This window comes from Artemia sp. Qi Xiang Cuo, chromosome 5 (assembly GCF_049724085.1).
Source record: "Artemia sp. Qi Xiang Cuo chromosome 5, ASM4972408v1, whole genome shotgun sequence".
Classification (NCBI taxonomy): domain Eukaryota; kingdom Metazoa; phylum Arthropoda; class Branchiopoda; order Anostraca; family Artemiidae; genus Artemia; species Artemia sp. Qi Xiang Cuo.
Window position 1 is genome coordinate 30,504,950 of NC_142798.1, and position 23,387 is coordinate 30,528,336.

Consider the following 23,387-nt stretch of genomic DNA (forward strand, 5'->3'; position numbering starts at 1 on the left):
TTGCTATGGGTTATGGATTGGAAAATAAAATATCACGAGAAGTATTTAAAGCTTTGTGCCATAATCTGAAACCTAGTGAAACACCAGATAATTAATTTACCAAGAATTTAATTGCAGTATAAAAATCATATCAATATTGATTTAAGGTTTTTTTCAGACTTCAGAAAAGTGTTTGTTTGTGTATTCTTGTATTATAAGAAAATAGAATTATATTTGTATAATTTTGTCTATTATAATTCAAAATTTTGGCACATGATAAGCTGTTCTTGAAACTGTACCTTAAATGGCTGTACAGTCAAAAAAGGTCGAAAGCCCACTGGGATAGACTAGCAAGCAGATTAAATATATAGGTGAGGTGGTTTTACTAGAGTTCCTGTTCATTCTTTTTTCTTAAAATAACATAGGCTAGACTAGCCTTTGATATGGTGTCATTACAATTTGGTAGGCCTAGGCTGCTTTTTCTTTTGGTTGTACATATAAACTAAATTTTCATGGGTTTGCTAATATCTTTGGTAAATATTTACCAAGTTTTATTATTGAGTTATGACTAAAGTGAATATAGCCTACCACTCAATGCCTTTTTTTTATGCTCTTTACAAATATAGGCTAATAATAATTTTTGTTCGAAATGAATTTTAGCCCCCATCCCTATATATACCAATTCAGGGTATATAGGCTATTTGCACATTAGGGGGGGGGGGCAAAGTTTAAACTTACCTCTCATTTACATCAGAAATAAAATTTACCCCCAACCCCCTAATGTGCAAATATATACCCTGAATTGTATAAATAGGGGTGGGGATAAAATTCATGGTAAATTTTTACCAAATCATATTATTGAGTTTCAAATAAAGTGAATATATCATTTGATGCCTTTTTTGGTAAATATCTACCAAATCATATTATTGACTTATGCATAAAGTGAATATACCACTCGATGCCTTTTATGCTGATTACAAATATAATAATCATTTCTATCAGAAATGAATTTCAGCCCCCTCCCCTATAGCCTATATGCCAATTGAGGGTATATATTTCTATATTAGGGGTGGGGGGGTGGGGGGCAAATTGTGTTTCTGATGTAAATGGGAGGTAAGTTTAAACTTTACCCCCCCCCCCCGAATGTAGAAATATATACCCGGAATTGGCATATATACAGGGGGGGGGGGGGGCTAAAATTCATTTCTTATAGAAATTATTATTATATTTGTAATCAGCATAAAAAAAGGCATCTAGTGGTATATTCATTTTATGTTTAAGTCAATATTATGATTTGGTAGATATTTACCCCTTTTTTTATGCTGATTACAAATATAACAATCATATCTATCAGAAATGAATTTTAGCACCCCCCCCCCTATATATGCCAATTCAGGGTATATATTTCTACAGTAGGGGAGGTGGGGGCAAATTTTATATCTGATGTCAATGGGAGATTAGTTTAAACTTTACCCCCCCCCCCCCCTAATGTAGAAATATATACCCTGAATTGGCATATATCCGGGGGGGGCTAAAATTCATTTCCAATAGAAATGATTAGGCTATTATATTTGTAATCAGCATAAAAAAGGCATTAAATGGTTTATTCACTTTATTCCTAACTCAATAATATGATTTGGTAAAAATTTACCAAATTCATTTCCAACAAAAATGATTATTATATTTGTAAAAAGCATAAAAAAAGGCATTGAGTGGTATATTCAGGGAGTATACCCAATGGATAATATCTAAAAATTTCTATTCTGTAGAATGTAAAAATAATATCTAACCATACTTAGTTATTGCCAAAATTATCTAACTAGTTGGCTATCTGAAAAATCTGGTAAATTTAAACCAAACAATATTCGTGTTTTTGGTCTAAATTGAATACACAATTTTATGCCTTTTTTATGCTTTTTACGAGTACATGATTCATTTCTAATGTACTTTAATTACAGCCCCCCCCCCCCTATAAATTCCACATAAGGGTTGGCTTGTAGAAATATATACCCTGAATTGGCATATATAGGGGGGGGGGCTGAAATACATTTCCAATAGAAATGATTATTATATTTGTAATCAGCATAAAAAAGGGCATCAAGTGGTATATCCACTTTATGCGTAAGTCAATAATATGATTTGGTAGAAATTTACCAAAAATCCTTTTAAGCAAATAAGAAATTATCCAACTAGGAAAATAATTAAAATTTAAAAGAAAAATAGTTTAATCTTGCTAGCCAAATTAACCCCAAGCTGCTTAGAGAATCTTCTTATCTGCCTAGTTGGATGTATATTAGGAGTGTTAAGACCTGGTACTATCCACCTAGTTAGATGTTCATGCTGTGCCTAAGAGAAATGAATTATCTGGCTAGTTGGATATTAACCCCAAGCTGCTTAGAGAATCTTCTTATCTGCCTAGTTAGATATATATCAAGAACACTAAGCTATATTATTATCCAACTAGGTGGATATTCTGTACATTACATGTACAGTTAAATATTCAGCTAGGTAGATAAAGGTGTAAGAGTCTTAGAAATGTTATTATCTGTCTAGCATGATATTTTATCTTGATACTAAGTGTAGTTGGATATTATTTTTACATTCTATAGAATGCATTTTTTTTTAAGAATATCCATTGGACACCTTCCCATATATTCACTTTATTTGTAACTCAATAATATGATTTGGTAAATATTTACTATATCTTTTGTGCTTCTTTCAGTGCTCTTCCTAGGGTTGGAGGTTCCTTGATCAAAATTAATTAAAGCATCCCCCCCCCTGGTCTCACTCAAATATAGCCTAAACAAAGAAAGGTCAAATAAAAGTGAAAAATTAGATAAAAGCAGGTAATTCTCCAGCCACAGTTCCCTTCCAAGCTGCAGCTCCTGGGGTAACAGACCCAGTTGCCCCCCTAGGAATGGCTCTTGCTTCTTCATCATGAGCAGTTGGTTAAAGAAGTTAATAAAGACATGAAAACATTTATGGGTAAAATTCTACTTTAGCTACTTTTGGCTATCTTGGAAAGGGGGTAGGTTAGGAAAATGAAACTTTCAGGGATGGTTCTAGAGGCTAAAATATGTCCCGGGAAGGTATTTTGAAGTACCCACCTCCACTCCTTCTCCCTCTAGAGGGTCCCAACCTTTGATGACCTTTAAAAATTTGTGTTTTATAAAAGTAAAACCTTGCAAAATAGATATTTTGCTTAAATGAAGTACAATGAAATTGTTTTCAGCTTCAAAACTTTGCTCAATCCCAATTTATAAGTTTTTAAATATATGCAATTGAAAATAATTGAAAACAAAATTGTTTTCAACTTCACAACTTTGCTCAATCCCAATTTATAAGGTTTTAAAGATATCCAAATACATTTCCTGAATTAAAAAAAAACAACATTGATATGGATAAAAATTCTACTCAAATAACAGGAATTGCATTTTCAGAACTAAAGCCAGAGAAATAGAAACTGATAACTTAAAAATTAAGGCAAAATGTTGTTTTGTCAAAATTTCAATAGGTATAGACCTGTAATGTAGGCAAATTTCAGGACCCTCTAGAGGGAGAAGGAGTGGAGGTAGGTAGGCTACTTCAAAATACCTTCCCAGGACATGCCTTAGCCTGTAGACCCATCCCTAAAAGTTTTATTTTCCCTTAAAGGGGCCCCAAAGGTATTTCATTTTTGTAACCAAACAAAGAAGTTAAGTTATTGAAAAGTGGTTAAAAACATATCAGTAGTTAATAAATAAATTGTTCAAGAGTAATATATTCCAAAATAATTATTTATAACGGTAAATTTCTACTTTAGCTACTTTTGGCTATCTTGGAAAGGGGATAGGTTAGGAAAATGAAACTTTCAGGGATGGTTCTAGAGGCTAAAATATGTCCTGGGAAGGTATTTTGAGGTACCTACCTCCACTCCTTCTCCTTCTAGAGGGTCCCAACCTTTGATGACCTTTAAAAATTTGTGTTTTATAAAAGTAAAACCTTGCAAAATAGATCTTTTGCTTAAATGAAGTACAATGAAATTGTTTTCAGCTTCAAAACTTTGCTCAATCCCAATTTATAAGTTTTTAAATATATGCAATTGAAAATAATTGAAAACAAAATTGTTTTCAACTTCACAACTTTGCTCAATCCCAATTTATAAGGTTTTAAAGATATCCAAATACATTTCCTGAATTAAAAAAAAAACAACATTGATATGGATAAAAATTCTACTCAAATAACAGGAATTGTATTTTCAGAACTAAAGCCAGAGAAATAGAAACTGATAACTGAAAAATTAAGGCAAAATGTTGTTTTGTCAAAATTTCAATAGGTATAGACCTGTAATGTAGGCAAATTTCAGGACCCTCTAGAGGGAGAAGGAGTGGAGGTAGGTAGGCTACTTCAAAATACCTTCCCAGGACATGCTTTAGCCTGTAGACCCATCCCTAAAATTTTTATTTTCCCTTAAAGGGGCCCCAAAGGTATTTCATTTTTGTAACCAAACAAAGAAGTTAAGTTATTGAAAAGTGGTTAAAAAAATATCAGTAGTTAATAAATAAATTGTTCAAGAGTAATATATTCCAAAATAATTATTTATAACGGTAAAATTCTACTTTAGCTACTTTTGGCTATCTTGGAAAGGGGATAGGTTAGGAAAATGAAACTTTCAGGAATGGTTCTACAGGCTAAAATATGTCCTGGGAAGGTATTTTGAAGTACCCACCTCCACTCCTTCTCCCTCTAGAGGGTCCCAACCTTTGATGACCTTTAAAAATTTGTGTTTTATAAAAGTAAAACCTTGCAAAATAGATCTTTTGCTTAAATGAAGTACAATGAAATTGTTTTCAGCTTCAAAATTTTGCTCAATCCCAATTTATAAGGTTTTAAAGATATGCAATTGAAAATAATTGAAAACAAAATTGTTTTCAACTTCACAACTTTGCTCAATCACAATTTATAAGGTTTTAAAGATATCCAAATACATTTCCTGAATTAAAAAAAAACAACATTGATATGGATAAAAATTCTACTCAAATAACAGGAATTGCATTTTCAGAACTAAAGCCAGAGAAATAGAAACTGATAACTTAAAAATTAAGGCAAAATGTTGTTTTGTCAAAATTTCAATAGGTATAGACCTGTAATGTAGGCAAATTTCAGGACCCTCTAGAGGGAAAAGGAGTGGAGGTAGGTAGGCTACTTCAAAATACCTTCCCAGGACATGCCTTAGCCTGTAGACCCATCCCTAAAAGTTTTATTTTCCCTTAAAGGGGCCCCAAAGGTATTTCATTTTTGTAACCAAACAAAGAAGTTAAGTTATTGAAAAGTGGTTAAAAAAATATCAGTAGTTAATAAATAAATTGTTCAAGAGTAATATATTCCAAAATAATTATTTATAACGGTAAAATTCTACTTTAGCTACTTTTGGCTATCTTGGAAAGGGGATAGGTTAGGAAAATGAAACTTTCAGGGATGGTTCTAGAGGCTAAAATATGTCCTGGGAAGGTATTTTGAGGTACCTACCTCCACTCCTTCTCCTTCTAGAGGGTCCCAACCTTTGAAGATCTTTAAAAATTTGTGTTTTATAAAAGTAAAACCTTGCAAAATAGATCTTTTGCTTAAATGAAGTACAATGAAATTGTTTTCAGCTTCAAAACTTTGCTCAATCCCAATTTATAAGTTTTTAAATATATGCAATTGAAAATAATTGAAAACAAAATTGTTTTCAACTTCACAACTTTGCTCAATCCCAATTTATAAGGTTTTAAAGATATCCAAATACATTTCCTGAATTAAAAAAAAAACAACATTGATATGGATAAAAATTCTACTCAAATAACAGGAATTGCATTTTCAGAACTAAAGCCAGAGAAATAGAAACTGATAACTTAAAAATTAAGGTAAAATGCTGTTTTGTCAAAATTTCAATAGGCATAGACCTGTCATGTAGGCAAATTTCAGGACCCTCTAGAGGGAAAAGGAGTGGAGGTAGGTAGGCTACTTCAAAATACCTTCCCAGGACATGCCTTAGCCTGTAGACCCATCCCTAAAAGTTTTATTTTCCCTTAAAGGGGCCCCAAAGGTATTTCATTTTTGTAACCAAACAAAGAAGTTAAGTTATTGAAAAGTGGTTAAAAACATATCAGTAGTTAATAAATAAATTGTTCAAGAGTAATATATTCCAAAATAATTATTTATAACACTTCAAATCTCATTTATTAGGCAACTCAAATATAAACTGGTCCAAGTTTCTCAAATACTTTCAACAAAAACTTTGCTGTCAACAACTCAGGGTATATATGTCCACATTTGGGGGGTGGGGGTGGTAAAGTTCATGGTAAATTTGCAGTGGACCATATAATTTAGCTAGGATGAAAGTGAAAGCATCATTTGATGCTTTTTATGCTCTTTTATAATTCATATGAAATACCTTTGAGGCCCCTTTAAGGACTCAAGATGCAATTTTCAACAGAAGCAATTACTGAATTATGAAAGAACATAAAATAAGGTGTCAAATGATGTTTTCACTTTCATCCTAGCTAATTTATAGTGCCACCTAGAAATTTACTGCTTCACTTACCTAGGTAGTATTGTTAGTAAGATGGCAGGTGCAGTGAAGATGTCAAAAGTAGAATAGCAAAGGCCAAGCCAGGGATTAAGTAGGGCTATGGTTGTGAGGCATTGGTGCTCCAAAAGATGGAGGACAATTTGGCAGATTTTTTCAGAGAAATTGCCTACAGGTTATTTCGGGTACTTACTTTTACTTTTTTACTTTCGGCGGGAACCAGACGATGAACTGTCCTGCCCGGCACCAAAGGATCTTGGGATGACTTCCGACGACCACTTGGACCTGTCGGCTGCAGCTTCTCCAGCGATCTTCAGCCAGTATTTGTCCCATCTCCGACCGTGTCTCCTGAATCCTCCCCACGGTTCCAGGTCCTCCTTGAATTTTTGCCACAGGTTCTTCTTTTGTCCTCCTGGTTTACGTTTCCAGGAGGGGGCTGGTTCGCAGACAAGGACGTCTCGACATATCGTGCCTTCGGGACGGCGCAATGTGTGGCCGAGGAGCTTCAGGCGACGTCTTTTAATGATAAGCGATAGCTCTTCTGATTGGCCACAGCGACTCCTTACTTCACTATTGGAAATCCTGTCCCATCTCTTAATGCGGAGGATGTAACGAAGGCAGCGGTGGTCGAACACATCCAAAGTTCTCGCATCTTCAGTCTTGATTGGCCATGTCTCGCAAGCATACAGTAGTACTGCTCGAACAGTTGCACCATAGATTCTAACTTTTGTTTTGGTTGAGATCTCCCGTCTGGTCCATAATGCTTTTTTCAGACTAGTAAACACTCCCCAGGCTTTTGCTATGCGGTCAGAGATATCCCTTTCAGCTCCGCCATCTGGTGTTATGATAGAGCCAAGATACTTGAATTCCTCAACGTTTTCTATTGGCTCACCGTCGAGGGTAACTTGGCAAGGAGCAGGTTGGTTGAGAGCCAATACTTTAGTCTTTTTGCTGCTGATGGCCAGTCCGATGCGCTTTGAGACCTCATAGGTATCGTCGATCATGCCTTGTAAGCTGTCGGTGGTAGTTTCCAGCTCAACAACGTCGTCTGCGAAGTCCAGATCTGTCAGGGGCTGGAGGAAACCAGCTATTTGTCTGAAGACTATTCCGCTGTGGTTTCTCATTGCATTATACATGATCCAGTCTATCGCGTAGTTGAATAATATAGGTGAAAGGGGACATCCATGCTTTACCCGAAACTCCACTGGAAACTTAGGGGTGTCGTTGCCGGAACCACGGACGCAAGTCTCAGTGTCCTTATACGCACTTCAGAATATCTCAATGAGCTCCTGTGGCGCCCCGTCTTCAGCCATAATTCTCCATATCTCCTCTCTGATGAGAGAGTCAAAGGCAGCTGCAAAGGCAATACAGGCGATGAGAAGGGGTAGATGAAACCTGCTGTATTGCTGAAGAATGAGATAAATCGTCAATATCTGTTCTGGACAGCCTCTGCCTGGTCTGAAGCCTTCTTGTTCAAGACAGGTTAACTTATCTCGTGCGTCTTTGAATCGATTAAGAAGAATGACGCAGAAGTTCTTCATGGCATGGTTGATCAGGGAGATACCTCTATAGTTTCCGCAAATGGCCTTATCTCCTTTTTTGTATAGCGGAACGAGGACTGATACTTTCCAATCTTTTGGGAAGGCCTTTGTTGTCCACACCTGGACAAAAAGGTCGGTTAGGTGGCATAGTAGAGTTGGTGAGGACTTGAACATTTCAGAAGGGATCCCATCCTCTCCAGGAGTTTTATTGTTTTTTATGCACTTCAGCGCTTTTTGTACGTCCGCAATACTTGGCAGATCGAGGTTTATTGCGTAGGACTCTCTAGCTGCACTCGAGAAGGCAGGTAGATCGCACGGGGGTTTGACAGGGTTCAGTAGCTCAGAAGAATGCTCTCGCCAGCGTTCCATGCGTCCTTCTTCTGTTCGGATGAGTTTTCCGGACTTATTTTTCAGTGTGTCAACCGTTACAGGAGCTTTTCCAGTCGCTTCTTTCAGTAGTTTGAACATTTTCCTGCTGGTGTGGCTCCTGGACGCTTGTTGCAACTCATTTGCCAGATCTGACCAGTACTGTTCTCTGTCCTGTTTAAGTGACTGTTTAACTGCTTTGCGGGCTACTTTTAAGGGTTCTTTTGCACCTCCCACGAGCGGTCGCTTCTTCTCAACTAGTTCTATGGTGTGGTCAGAGATCCAGGCTCGCTGTTTTTGTTTTGTTTGGCCAAGCACCTCCTCAGCTATGTCCTGTGTCGCAATTTTTATCTGCGCCCATTCTTCATCGACGAGTAAGAGACGATTAAAGGTATCGAACCGGCTGCTTAGCTTTAACTCGAAGTTGGCTTTGATTTCCGGGCATCTTAGTTTCGAAACATCGTAGCGCTTCCCTGCCTTCTGTCACTTCTGTCTACTAAGGCAGTGACGGACTTTGCAAGTGATGAGATAGTGGTCAGATCCATCTATAGATCCTGTGTCTGCTCCTCTGTATACCCGGGCATCTGTGCAGGAGCTCCTCCATCTTCTGCTGACTAAGTTGTGGTCGATCTGGGCTGTTGTTACGCCGTCGTTCGAACGCCATGTAACGAGGTGGAGTCTCTTGTGCTCAAAGAGAGTGTTTGTGACGCTTAGGCTGTTGTATCTTGCTAGCTGTAAGAGCCTTTCTCCATTGATACATCACCAACGGTGTGGCGGCCAATAACTGCTGCTGTGTTGGGGTCTACTCTGCCAAGCCAGGCGTTCCAGTCTCCAGCTACAAAGAGCATGTCACGCCTTGGTGTCTTGTCGATGATTCTTTGTAGGTCATAATAAAAGGCATCTTTGACCGCGTCACTACTGTCCCTTATCGGAGCGTACACGGCGATTATGGTCATGTGGCTAATGTGGCCTCTCAGTCTGATCATGGCGATCCTTGGTGACACTGGCTCCCAAGAGGTGACGCATGATGCAGTAGGACCGTCTATTAAGAACCCAACTCCTTGCTGGCCGGAACCATCATTGGGACCCGAGTTATACAACTGGAATGAGTCCGATTCGGAAATGGTCAACTTTTTGGACAGAACATCATTAAGTCTTGTTTCTGACAGACAACAAACGTTGATTTTATACTTTTGCAGCTCCCTTGCAAGGAGCAGTTGCGTGGATTCCAGCTTGCAGCTGCGAACATTCCACGCGCCAATATTCAGATGTTTTCTTGATGGTTTTCTTGATCGGGCAGCTTGCATACTTGTCGGGCCAGGCACCACCCTGACCTGGTCCGCGTCGGCTACCGCGAACGCCGTAATAGTAGTATCTCTCTGCATTTGATCTTCAATATCCATTGGTGTTTCATAGGAATTGACTTGACCAAAGGCTCCCCAGACCCTTGGCGCCCCGTTGCGTTAGCCATTCTATTTGTCGGACTAGGCTACTAATAGAATGTTACACCACTCCACCGCTGTGAGGTGCAACTTAGGGCTCTCCTCCCGGCTCGCTAGGGACGGGGGCTAGGGATTTCGGGTAACCAATTAATGGACCATATCTTAAATATTAAACTGTAAAAAAAATGTAGATTAATCCTGTTTTTGTTGACTATAAAGAGAGAAAGGCTGAGATAGCTAGGACATGTTCTGCAGATGAAAGATTACAGAATGCCAAAGATAGTCCTTGTTGACCAACTCTCTAGAGCCAAACAAAAAGGAAGTAGTTCTTGCATGGAATGGGAGGATCTCATAAACAAATATTTAAGGGACATTGGAAATTCTTGGGAGGGTGCAAAGAGCAAGGCATTAAATAGATTAGGTTAGAGGAGGATCACGTTTAGCTATGTTGGCCTAAGGTTGCTTGGTGGTTCAGTGAGTTGGTACTAGTAGTACATGTAGCAGACCTCCTTATCAGCAATTATGATGGTGAATAAAGTTCTTGAATGAGTGTCTTTCTGTAGTTAAGCAATGCTAACTTCAGTTCTAGCAAATCATAGTTTTTCTTATGATGCCTTTGGTAATTTAAAAGGGCTTTTTGCTTAATACATTGGACTGTAGGTAATGTGTTGTATGCCCCATTCTTCTAGAAATTCCTCGAAAATTCCAGAGGTAAATTGATGCACAGTAGCCTATATAAACAGAGGGTACAAAGGTTTCCCAAATGTGAAAAATGATGTTTAAGATGCCAAATTGTCTGCTCTGTGAATGTATTGCTGTCTGGTTCTTCAATTTCAAAGTAGTTGATGCAATTGTCAATCATGACTAGGAATTGTTAAGGTTCTTTCACATTGAAAACGTAAAACTTTACGTTACGTTTAGTCCTAAGTTTGTTACGTTACATGTTACGGGTCTTATGTTTATGTTCCTTCACGTCAAAAGTCTTCCCTTCACACTGCAACGTCAATTTTCAGCGCTACCCATGCCAAAAAAGTCGTTTTTCTTGTTGTGCAATGAAGCGGGCTGTAATTTCCTTATTCTAGGATTTTGACCATACTGACTCCAGCAGTATACTTTTCATTTTGATCTGATGCCATTTTAGAGGGGCTTCAGGCTTTTTTTTTTAACCTCTTGAAGTGAAACACTGGCAAAGGGAAAGGACACTGCATGGCAGTTTCCAAATTTCTCTAAATCTGTTTATTTTTTTCTTTAGTTTCAGTTTCATGGCAGGCATGTCTTCTTACACATTTTTAATAGCTTTATGTTAAAAAGCGTCTCTTTACATTGTTTTTCACCATATCCCATAGAATTTTGACACCTAATTATAGCTATTAGATTTTTTTTTTCAAAGAAATCTAGAACCAGTTACTACATTTCAAAACAAAACCATATAAATGTCAAAAGTATTTTCTTGTATCACGTTTTTACTCTGGTACTAGTGTTACTATTATTAGTTATTCACATTGCTGGAATATTTATTTTTTTTAGACCTAATAGACATTTTTTTCATATAATTTAACGCTTACATTAAAGAGAGAAAAAAAAAGCTTTATTAAGTTCGTCTATAAAACTAAAAATACACTGAATGATTAAAGTATTTTTTAACTGCCTTCATGATCTCCATCTGCAACTCTAATTTTGAGTCATCCAGTTATTTATTCAGATGAGATAACAGTGATTGTAGAAAGTACCACTCCAGATCATGCTGGTCATTGCTGTTTTTTTTTTGTCAATTGCTTGCTGTTCCTTCAGGTCTGTTTGATCTCTAGACCCTGTCTTTGTTCTATTATGAGTTTTATTTTGACTGGTTGATGCATATATTTGTTGCCTATTAGAAGCTTGGGAACTTTGGATATCCGTTTGATTGTTAATGAGAGTTTTTTCACTAAGGGTAATAAAATCAGCATCATTCACTTCAGCATAGTTATATTGTTGGCACCCCCTGCACACTCTGAATAAATGTCCACTGATATATTCTCATCTTGAACAGTGTTCCCTGTTGTCTTATGGTTCCTTTCAATTATATGTTCAGAAAGTAAGTTCATTCTTTGTACAAGCTTTTGGTCTTCTGGCTTTAAGCTTATACTAGCACCAGATTCACTTGTAGATCTCCTTTTTTCTTTAGGTCGACATAGTGGTCTCTCAGGTTCTCAAGCTCCCCCATCTTTTCATAAGCTCATTAACTAGAAAAAAAACCACAATGATTACTAAATTTTTCAAGTTTTAAACTTTAAACATACTCATTTTATAGCCTAATTTTTATTGTAGCTTATTCATAAAATATATTGTGGAGATTTAGTTAATTTTTCTCCTCAATAGCACAAACTCCATAGCTAATTAATTCTATGGAGCACAAGGCCGTACCCAGGATTTTTTTTTTCGGAGGGGGTTTTACTCGAAGATTTTTTTCGGGGGGGGGGGGGGTTAAACGAAAAAAACTAAAAAAAAATAAAAAATTTGTTTAAATCTATTTTTGTTGCGTTTTTATGAGTCAAAAAAACATTTCGGGAGGGGTTCAAACCCCCGAACCCCCCCTCTGGGTACACCCTTGATGGAGCAACAAAAAACGAATTTTTTGGGACCATAGAAAGTCAAGGATCACTTAGAAAAGAAGTAAAATTTACTGTGTCTTACATCAAATTTATTGAAACAAGTACTTTGCCTACACCCAATTACAAAACATTTATTACTGTACTAACTGAATTAATATCATTTCTTTACTACTATAATACCTCAATGCATGAATACTCAATAGACTCTACTGTATATCCATTTGCTTATCAAAGTTGAGTGTCACTTAAAACATGTTGGTGATGTGTCAAAAAACCATGCATATTCAGTGTCCTGATTGGAAGCTTTAAAATACAATACAATTTGTTGTGTTTTTATCAAATTTTAAGGTTTCTTTGGGTCCAACTAAAGTTAGTCAAAATCATCTTTTACTTGAAGACAATATCCACACGCAGGTGTTTGGGGAAATGATGACATTGTATTTACTATTCTCTTTTTTTTTCTTTATTTCAGAGTTCATGTTTTTCTATGACATTTTCCTTCCTTTCTGACAAAGTTCTTAAAGATCACACATTACATAGATATAATGACCAAATATTATTTCCAACTATGTCATTCAATTCTTTTTACTAAATGGTTTTATCCTTGATCTAAATTCTTAGTAATATTTGGTAGTTGATATATCTATCAGTGTCAATAAATCCATACAAATATATTTCAGCACCACAGGAAATATTGCTGTAGCCTACTATGAATACGCTGTCTGTTGTGAATTCCATAAATATAATTTTCACATGTTGGAAATATAAATAAATTGTTGGTGTAAAAAAAGAATAATTTAAAATATACATCCTATTGCCTATTCTGTAAACAAAAGTTTGCTGATCATTTATGCTTGTAACGTTTTTGTACTTATTTTCCAATCAAAACTTGGGTATTATTGTACAGTTTCATCATTTTCAGAAAAAACAAATAGCCGTAAATATCCTATTTTGAACCCAATCATGGGGAATGGCAGTACAATGCAAGGTAGCATTACAGATCAGCAGCTTTGTAGGAGAAAAGGGCTTAATAAACTTAAAAATATACCATTAGATTCCTTGTTTTATGCTCTTTTCCTGTCACATGTGTTTTTGACAGTGCACCTTATCTTCCCTAATGGTCCTGGATATATCCCTAAGATAGCCTATATAAAACTTCTACATTGCCAAAGAAATTAACTTAAAGTCTTTATTTTTTCTCAATGATCCTAAATCTTTTTAATTATAGAGGATGTTGAGAAACTAGATCAAACTATCCATTTAAATGTACCAAAGTAGGTTAGATCCTAATCTAAATTTATTCTTGCTTCAACCTCATAAAGAACATTTTAAATCCTGAGTTAAGTTACAAAACTAATGTCCTAAATATCATTTTAAATGATTAACTGTACCACAAAAGGTTATATTTTAACCTCAAACCCAAAAAGAATTAAAAAAAACTAGCAATATTTATCAAAGTATAGCCTATCCTAGCCTAGGCCCACAAATCAAGACAGTCTATACTTACTACTTTCTTTCCTGCTGATGAAAAACTTGGCTCAGACTTTCCAAAGAATTTAGTTTAAATTGCTTGTCCTTGACAACAGAGTCCTTTGAGCTATATAACCTTTTCTAGCTTCTGCAAACTCAAATATTTTTTCATCTAAGTTCCATTTTGCTCAAACGTAAACGTAAGAAGTTGAAATATTTTGAACTGCTTCCGTCAGACCTCTAGCATTGCGATTTGACTTACGGATACGTTAACGTAAGGTCTTACAAGTAACAATGGGTTTATTTAAAAAAAAAAAAAAAAATATATATACATCATAGATTCCCTGAAGCAATGCTTGTGCGGGAGAAAACCCACCTAATAAATAAAAAAAAAAAAAAAAAAAAAAAAAAAATAAAAAAAAAAAAAAAACAATTAGAGCTCAACTTACCGGACTCGAAAACCAACGAACCTCCAAACAACACCCAACAAAATTATAATTATTATAATCATATTCAGCTGCAACTAAACCCTCCTCAAAAACAAAACTTAAGTGGCGTGGAATAATCCATTCAAAATATACACATCAAAACAATGGTTCTTTAGCGACTTACGAAAATCCTGCAAACCCCCAACATTCCTCAAATACTCAGGCAAACTCTCCCAAACTAACGGAACAACATGGCGAATTGAAAACCTAGACCTAGACGTGACCATAGCTGGTCTTCGCACCATCTGAGAAGATCGTGTCAAATGATCGTGAGTAGTAGACGCAAGACTAAACATTCCTGAAAAACATGATGGTAACTCCGAAGCTAAATATTTAAACATAAACAGAGCATTATAGAATACACATATTCCTGCTAACGGTAGAATTTTATACTCGCGGTAAAGATGCCTCACCGATACAGATATGTTAATGTGATTACCATAAAGAACTCTAATTGCCATATTCTGTGTTTCGCAGAGCGGATGGAGGTGAGTTACGAATGTTTTCGACCAAACCATACAACAGTAAATGAGATATGGGTGAACCATAGAAAAATACAACATCCTCAGAATTTCACACGGAAAAAGATACCTAAGTTTACGCATAATACCAATATTACGAGACAATTTGCTGTTAACAGATGCAATATGGTCTTTAAAACTAAGGCTTTCATCAATTATAATACCAAGGTATCTAGTACTAGTAGATCTTACAATAGTATGGTGCCCTACTTCTATACTATTAATCCATGGATAATGTCCAGTAATTCTACCATAAATCAAAAAATTCGACTTATTACGATTCAGTTTCAATTTATTTACTCGCATCCACTTTTCAATCGAAGAAATACCTTGTTTCAATATAGTCATCAACTCATTTTCAGTTCTAGCAGCTACGGTGAAATGGGCATCATCAGCAAAACATGGTAGAATTCCTTTAGTACCGTAAGTATCAAGGTCCAAAGAACAAGACACATTACTTGAAGCTCTACAAAGGTCATTAATATAAACCAAAAACAACAAAGGGCCCAAAACGGAACCCTGGGGTACTCCAATCGAAATATATTCAATTTTAGATGTAATTCCATCCATCACGACACACTGAGTCCTTCCACTAAGAAAACTAACTATCTCATTTAAAAAATCACCACGTATACCACTACTATATAGCTTTTGAACTAGTATATCATGATCAACAGAGTCAAATGCTTTAGTAATATCCAAAAATATCGAAGCTATCTTCAGACCCTTGTCTAAAGCATCATTAATAAAAGTTGTTAAAAACAAAACTGCATGCTCTGTAGAATGATGACTCCTAAACCCAAACTGACTAGAACTAAAAAATTGTCTTTTCTCGAAAAAAACTTACCATCCTACTATGAATCAACTTTTCAAACACTCTAGAAATAAATGGCAGTAAAGAAATCGGTCTATAATCACTAAAACAATTCTTATCCCCTCCTTTAAATATCGGTATAACATTCGCGAACTTTATACAATCAGTAAATATTCCAGATTTTAAAAAATTATTTATCAGTCATAAAAAATTACTATATATAACTGTTAATATCGACTTCAAAACCTTCAACGAAATAAAATCGCCTCCTGATGCACCATTTTTCATATTATTTATAACATCAAATAATTCATCAATAGTTACAGATTTAAGGTACGCAGACACATCACAATAAAACAGTTCGTTGTAAAGAACTGTAAGTAAGGAGCGACCCGGCTTAATGGTAACCGAAACTCTAAAAAACGGGTTTTTGATACCAATAGATACATCAAATGAATCAGATTTCAATTCTGATTTCAAATATATAACTTTCATCAAGTTTAGTGCTACCCATCAAAAGTTACGCGCCTGAGAAAATTTGGCTGATTTTCAAAAAAGGGGGAAAGACCCCCTAAAAGTTATAGAACCTTAATGAAAACCACACCATCATATTCAGCTTATCAGAGAACCCGACTGTTGAGTTTTAAAGCTCCTATATAAAAAATTTTCGTATTTTGAATTTTTTTCCCTAAGAAAGAACCCGGTTTGTGTGGGTTGGTGGGTGGGTGGTGTTTTTTTTTTTTTTTTTTTTTTTTTTTTTCCCAGGGGGTAACGGTAAGAACACTGTGGCATATAAAAAAGGTGGATGGGTCAGTTGGACCGTAAATAAAATTTCTATTTCCCTTTTTAATTGAACAAAAAAAATGGAGGGCAACTAGGCCCCCTCCCACGCTCATTTTTTTCCCAAAGTCACCCGATCAAAATTTTGAGATAGCCATTTTGTTCAGCATGGTCGAAAATATGATAAAAATGTCTTTTAGGATGACTTGATCCCCCAAAGTCCCCAGGGGGAGGGCTGAAAGTTATGAACTTTACTCAATGTTAACATATTGTATTGGTTATTGGGAAGTATACAGACTTTTTCAGAGGAGTTTTTTTCTGGTCGGGGGGGGCAGGCGAGGGGCGGGGGCGATATGGAAGGGACATCTTTCCATGAAGGAAGTTTTCATGGGGGAAGGGACATTGCTATGAAGGGGGCGCCGGATTTCCCAGCATTATTAAAGAAAAAGATCAGGAATTAAATAAAAAAAAAACAAGTTTTTCAACTGATCAACTGATTGTGATTAAGAGGTCATTTTTAAAGAACTGGAAAAAAAAATTCGAACTATAGTTTAAAGAGCAGGGTATTGACTAGGGGGCGAACCCCCTAATATACGTGTTAAAAATTTATGAATATAGAAGTTCGTTACGTAAGTTAATTCTAAGTTACGTATATTTATTTTTAATAAAAACGTTCGTAAATAAAATTAAACAAGTTTCGAGAAAGCCATTTAACCAAATAATATGAAATTTTGTTTTAATTATTCATGTACGGTGAGCCAAAATCAAAACCTGCATTAATTCAAAAACCTTCAAAAATTAAATAAAAAAAACAAGTTTTTTTAACTGAAAGTAAGGAACGACGTTAAAACTTAAAACGAACAGAAATTATTCCGTATATGAAGGGGGCTGTCCCCTCCTCAACGCCTCGCTCTTTACGCTAAAGTTTGACTTTCTCACAACTCTATTTTTTTAAACAATAAAAAAACTTTAGCGTAAAGAGCGAGGCGTTGAGGAGGGGACAGCCCCCTTCATATACGGAATAATTTCTGTTCGTTTTAAGTTTTAACGTCGTTCCTTACTTTCAGTTAAAAAAACTTGTTTTTTTTATTTAATCTTCAGGTAGGAACTGACGAAAATCTCCATCTTGATCAAATACTGGCACCGATGATGACACACGCTGCCCAATAGTAGCGAAGTGATTACACATCTCATCTGCAACATTATTATTCATTCCCATATTATCTGGACGGATCAAGACGCTACCAGGGCAAGTCGCCGACTTAATCAATTTCCAAGTCTTACTCGGGTTACCCTCAACTTTTTTAAATTTAACCTTATAATATTCTACCTTAGCCAGTCGGAGTGCAGCATTTAAACTACTATTATAAAGTCTATATATTACTTTATCATGATGATCATTGTTCCTTGTTGACAACTTATATAAAAAACGTCTTCTATTAACTGACTGTAACAAACTCTTTGTAATCCAAGGTTTATTCGAAGACACCCTTCTCTTCTGTATTCCTGACACTTCACAACATTCCAAAAACGTATCGTTAATCTTACCATACCAAAGCTCAAACTTCAAATTTAAATCTAATTCTTCTTGTAAAAATTTAAAGTCTAACTGTTCTATCCTAAGCTTAAATCTTGAAATAGTATTTGAATCAACTATTAATTTCTTAGGCTTAGGGCGAGCATCACAATTAATATTAATATTCTTAAATATACCCGGAACTAATATAGCCAAACCAAAGTGATCCGAAACCTCATTTAACACAACACTCGACGAATCATGGAGAACATTCAAAAATACATTATCAATTAGAGATGAAGATGAATCCGTCACTCTAGTACAAATATTTACAGCAGGATGCATCCCATAACCTAACATTAAATTCAAAAAATTCAGGGCTTTTAAATTAGATGCTAAAAATTTCAAATCAATGTTAAAAACTCCACACACAAAACACGGCATGTTCTTACGAGTTAGAAGGTCCATTTGTTGCTCTAATAATTCTAACAAACAATCTACACTAGCTGAAGGGGGGCGGTAACAAACAGCAATAAAAATGGGTCACCATTCTTATCAACCTCCGTAACAAAACACTCAAAAGCCATCTCTTTATTAACAGACAAATCATCCCTAACCTTCACATTCAAATCAGTTCTGATATACAGGGCAAGTCCTCCATGCTGATGATGAGTACGGTTCTTAACATGCATATTATAATTTAAAATATCCAATAGTCCAGAATTATTATTCATTAACCATGTTTCAGTAAGTGCAAGAATATGAAAATCAGATAGCATACACAGCTCCGACAAATAATCCAATGTACTATTTAACCCCTGACAATTCAAATGAAAAATGCCAAGTTTATCCGGTGCCAGTCTAGTATGTAAATCAACTGGGCACTTATAATTAACCTTCGGAAAAACATCATCTACCCCCATATCAAAATCCCTGTGAAGTATCCCTAATCCTAAATCCGAAACACTCAATGGATTATTCTCAAGCCAATCCAAACGATCATTACGAAAAATTACCATTTTTTATAAATATATATATATATATAAAAGAAAAGGAGGGTAGTTGCAACCAAACCTAACCAACTGAATAACTTACTATAACTTGGAGGGTCGGTGGTCCCGTTTCCAACGTAATCGAAGCTCCAGAAAAAACACAATATAACCTAAAAATAATAAGAAACATATTAACAAAATAGTATAAATAAACAAACGAATACAAAAAAAGTGAAAAAATTGACACTAACACTAGCCTTTCACAATACAGGCTTACTGTTTCCATTACTGAATTCCAGAAAATTATAATTGAAGAAAACACAATGCTCTACCTGTGTCTACCACTTACCCATTCTAAATTCTAAAAAAAAATAAATAAATGAGGAAAAAAGAAAAACTTTTCATTTTTTTTCCATAAAAAAAAAAAAAAAAAAAAAAAAAAAAAAAAAAAAAAATATCTTAACAAACTCTTAATTCACCATTCATGATATAACCATCTATTGGTCACATAACTCAGGGATAGGCTCATCGTAACCAAATTTTGCCGCCACACCACCACGGTCGATCTGTATATATGGTGGAACTGTATTGGAAACCCATGATGAAACTCCTATAGCATTTAATCTAGATTTCTTTACATACAACTTCCTTCGAGCTTCGCGAACTGATATTGGTGCATCATCGCTAACAGATACATTTCTATGGTGTCCAATAACTTTACCTTTTAATTTCTTTCCGTTCTTAAGCACACTGACCTTCGCATCTCGAGAACCAAAATCAACTTTTAAATAATGTTGCTCCTTGCGTACCTTACGAACAACTCGAAACCTTTGAACCAGGGACAGACCTAGACCCTCCAAACCCAACTTGTAAAAACAATCTTTTGCGGGGATGGTATTTTCGCGGAGAACATTCCAAACAATAATATTCGTCTCTGTATGTCGATATTCAGATGCCCTAAGCCGACGAGACAGATCTGCACTCCCAGTTTCATACTTTTTCGTTGCACTAGCGATAATTGTCATTGGATTTCTTAAGCTTAGAACATCAGATTCAAGCTGTGTAACACGCGAACTCGTAGTATTAACTTCTGATTTTAGCTCAGACTGTGTATTTTCCACTGATACCATACGATTTTCTAACATTTTTATACTATCGTTTATAGAGTCTAGTTTTCTACCATTTTCAGTAAGTATTGTTAGCATCTTATCAAAATCATCCGCCAGGGTCTTCAGTGAAGCGACATCGTTATTTCCTTCAGATGAAACGGTCGAATTCAACAAACTGTTCTCAGCAGACTGGGATCCTACTTGGACAGTTTTAGCAATCTTCCTTTTTCGCCCCATGGCAAGTGCAAATAAAATAAAATATGTAATCTCTCTTACCTATTTTGGCACCTATAATTTATCCACGTCGATGCGGACGTGCAGTTCGCTAAGCCACCGTTAATTTGGGCACGGCTAACAACCCTATCTCCTGCACCGACGACTTCCAACAGCGCTTACGGAGGGTTATGAGTCTTACGGAAGGCTTACGGAGTTCAGTGTGAAGGGGAGAACGGAAAGCCGAAATTCAATGTGAAGGAACCTTTACCCATTAAAGGGAAATGAATCACTTTGATACATGCTCCATGGGAGCTCCATGGTGAATGGAGCTCCATGCTCCATTCACCTATCATTTTTTCCGTTGTCAACCTTGTCACCTATCATTTTTTCCGTTGTCAACCTTGAAACAAAGAAACAAATTCTCCAGAAGTCGTATGAAAAGAGAGGAACTGGTAGAATTCAGTTCAGAAACGACGTATCCAAAGCAGACCGGACTAAAAGAGCCAAGCTATATGAAGAGATCCAAGCTCGGCGAGCAAATGGAGAGACGGATATTGTGATTCAGATTGGCAAAATCGTATCAAAAAACTGGCTACCTCCAGCCCCTCCAACTCAGATGGAACTCTAAGTGGGCTGCCAAAACCTGTACATAGTTTCTCTTCTAGTACATTATTAGATGTAAGTGATACTTTTGCTAGCGGGGAGTCGGACGAGTGTTTTTATAGTGCTAGAACTGGACAAAACAATGATTAGCTGACTTCTGAAAGATCATCAACTCCCTCTGATAGTGGAAGCGGTGGGAAGATTAGTGCCCTTAGTGTTATTTTCAGCAACGTTGACTGTCTAACTTCAAAGTTTCAAGAAATTAAGTGTGTTATTACATCAGGCGCTTCAGATATTTATGCCTTCTGTGAAGTGAAACCAAAAAGGACTACTATCCCTCTGACAGAACAACAGATACAGATACTGGGATACAAAATAATCAGCAACCTATCAAAGCAGGAAGGAAGGGGAATCATCCTATACATCCGAGATACTTTCCAGGTAAGAAATATTAATACTGAATCTGATTATCAGCCTTACCTAGATCAAGTGTGGATATCAATAAACCTCCCTGGTGAGACAATACAGGTTGGTACAATTTACAGATATCCGAGTTCTCCTAATTGAGAGAGGTACTTTTTTGAAGAGGTAAAACCAATTGATAGAAAAGTAGCGCTGACAGGCAACCGGCTCATAGTTGGTGATTTTGACCTACCTTCTGTCCACTAGATAGATGGCAGTAGCTATTCTGGACAGAAATCAGTTGTATCATTTTTTGAGTGTCTAGCTAACTATTCACTTTACCAAGCTGTAAATTTTCCGACTAGGCACCAGGATGGCCACCCCCGTCATTGCTGAACCTTGTAATAGTAAACGACCATGAAGCGCTCTTAAACATGGCCCCACTCCGCCCTTCAGTGCAAGCGATCACGCTGCCATATGATGCTCCCTCAGACTGTATCCAGAAAAATCAGTTTTTACCAAACATGTGTATAGAGATTACCGTCTGATGAAGCAAGAGTTGGCAGGGCAGGATTGGTCCTTTATCACTGAAAATGATGTTGATAAATCATGGAATATAATGAAGAAAATACTGCTAGAGGTCTCAGAGAAAAATACTGCAGTAAGATGGGCTCGTAAACCCAAAACGCTACCATTTATGACCAAAGAATTAAAGAGAGCAAGAAATAAAAAGAAAAGGTATTGGAGACTATATAAACAGAATATACACAATAAGAACCACTACACAAAATATACCAAGACGCGAAATCAAGTCAGAAATCTATCCCGAATGTTATTTGTTGCAGCAGCAAGCAAGTTAAATCCAAAACGCTTTTGGAATTATGCCTCAGTCCGTAAACCTGGTAGACACTCTGTTACGCGACTTAAAGATAATGACCGTAAAATAGATGACCCAATAGAAATTGCCAATGCTGTAAATAGGCAGTTTACATCTGTATTGACTAGACCTGATAATGTCCCTCTTCCAGACCCCCCCACCTATACCATCATAAATCCTAAGCCTCCACGTACCGTCAATAGGTTAGAAGTTGAGGCAGACCGAAAAAAGTTGAATCCATAAAAGTCTGTGGGCCCTACTGGTGTTTACCCAAGGCTTCTTAAAGCATTGCATGTTGAACTATCAGGCCCGCTCACTCACCTTTTTCAGAAATCCCTTGATGAAAAGTGTATCTCGCAGGATTGGCGCACGGCCCACATAACCCCCATACATAAGGGTGGCAGCAAAGAGGACGCAAGGAATTACCGGCCAATCAGTGTCACCTCTGCAGTCGGGAAGCTACTAGAAGCGATTGTTAACACTGCAATCCTGAAACACTTGACAACCAATAAAGTATTCTCATCATATCAGCATGGCTTTAGGTCTGGTCGGTTGGTTGAAACAAACTTGATTGATTCTTATAATTATATCACCGATCTTCTAGACCAGGGGTTCCCAGTCAACATCATACTGCTTGATTTGGCAAAGGCGTTTGACAAAGTCTGCCATAAAAGGCTTCAACTCAAGCTCCAAGCTATTGGGGTGAGTGGTGGTGTGGTTGAGTGGGTGATGCAGTTCTTAACAGATAGGAAACAGACGGTTAAAGTATTTGGCGAGGATGGAAGGATGCTTTTCTCCAAGGTGGCCGCTGCTGGAAATGGTTTCCCCCGGGGAACAGTTTCGGGTCCAACTTTATTTAATATATACATAAATGACATGCCCAAAATCCTAAACAACAAAGTAAGCCTCTACACTGATGACTAAAAACTTATTGATCATGCAGACACAGCAGAGAATATTAAGTTGATCCAACTGGACCTCAATACATTCACTCACTGGACTAGTATTTGGAGGCTTGAATTCAACACATCAAAATTCAAGACTCTCCACCTTGGGAAGAAAAACCCACACACTCAGTACTATATGGATTGTAGGGATGGGTCCCGAAATGCCATTTCCAGCAGCCATGC

General features: G+C 36.6%; 2 protein-coding genes across 2 annotated transcripts in view; one reads left to right on the forward strand and one right to left on the reverse strand.

Moving 5' to 3' along the window:
* The first annotated feature begins 238 nt into the window (after positions 1-238).
* The window catches only part of LOC148952023 (uncharacterized), a 109,874-nt gene continuing 86,725 nt past the window's right edge, over positions 239-23,387 (forward strand). Inside the window, exon 1 of the mRNA XM_089088807.1 lies at positions 239-350. The gene's annotated coding sequence lies outside the window, so the exon portion shown is untranslated. The remainder of the gene's footprint in view (positions 351-23,387) is intronic.
* LOC148952024 (protein CFDP2-like) lies at positions 9,165-9,839 on the reverse strand. The gene has a single exon (XM_089089121.1). It carries the CDS (start codon positions 9,837-9,839, stop codon positions 9,165-9,167), a length of 675 nt encoding a protein of 224 aa, XP_088945247.1.

What these genes read in the sequence shown, in the direction of transcription:
- LOC148952024 (XM_089089121.1), bottom strand. Translation starts at nt 9,839, where the DNA reads ATGGATATTGAAGATCAAATGCAGAGAGATACTACTATTACGGCGTTC.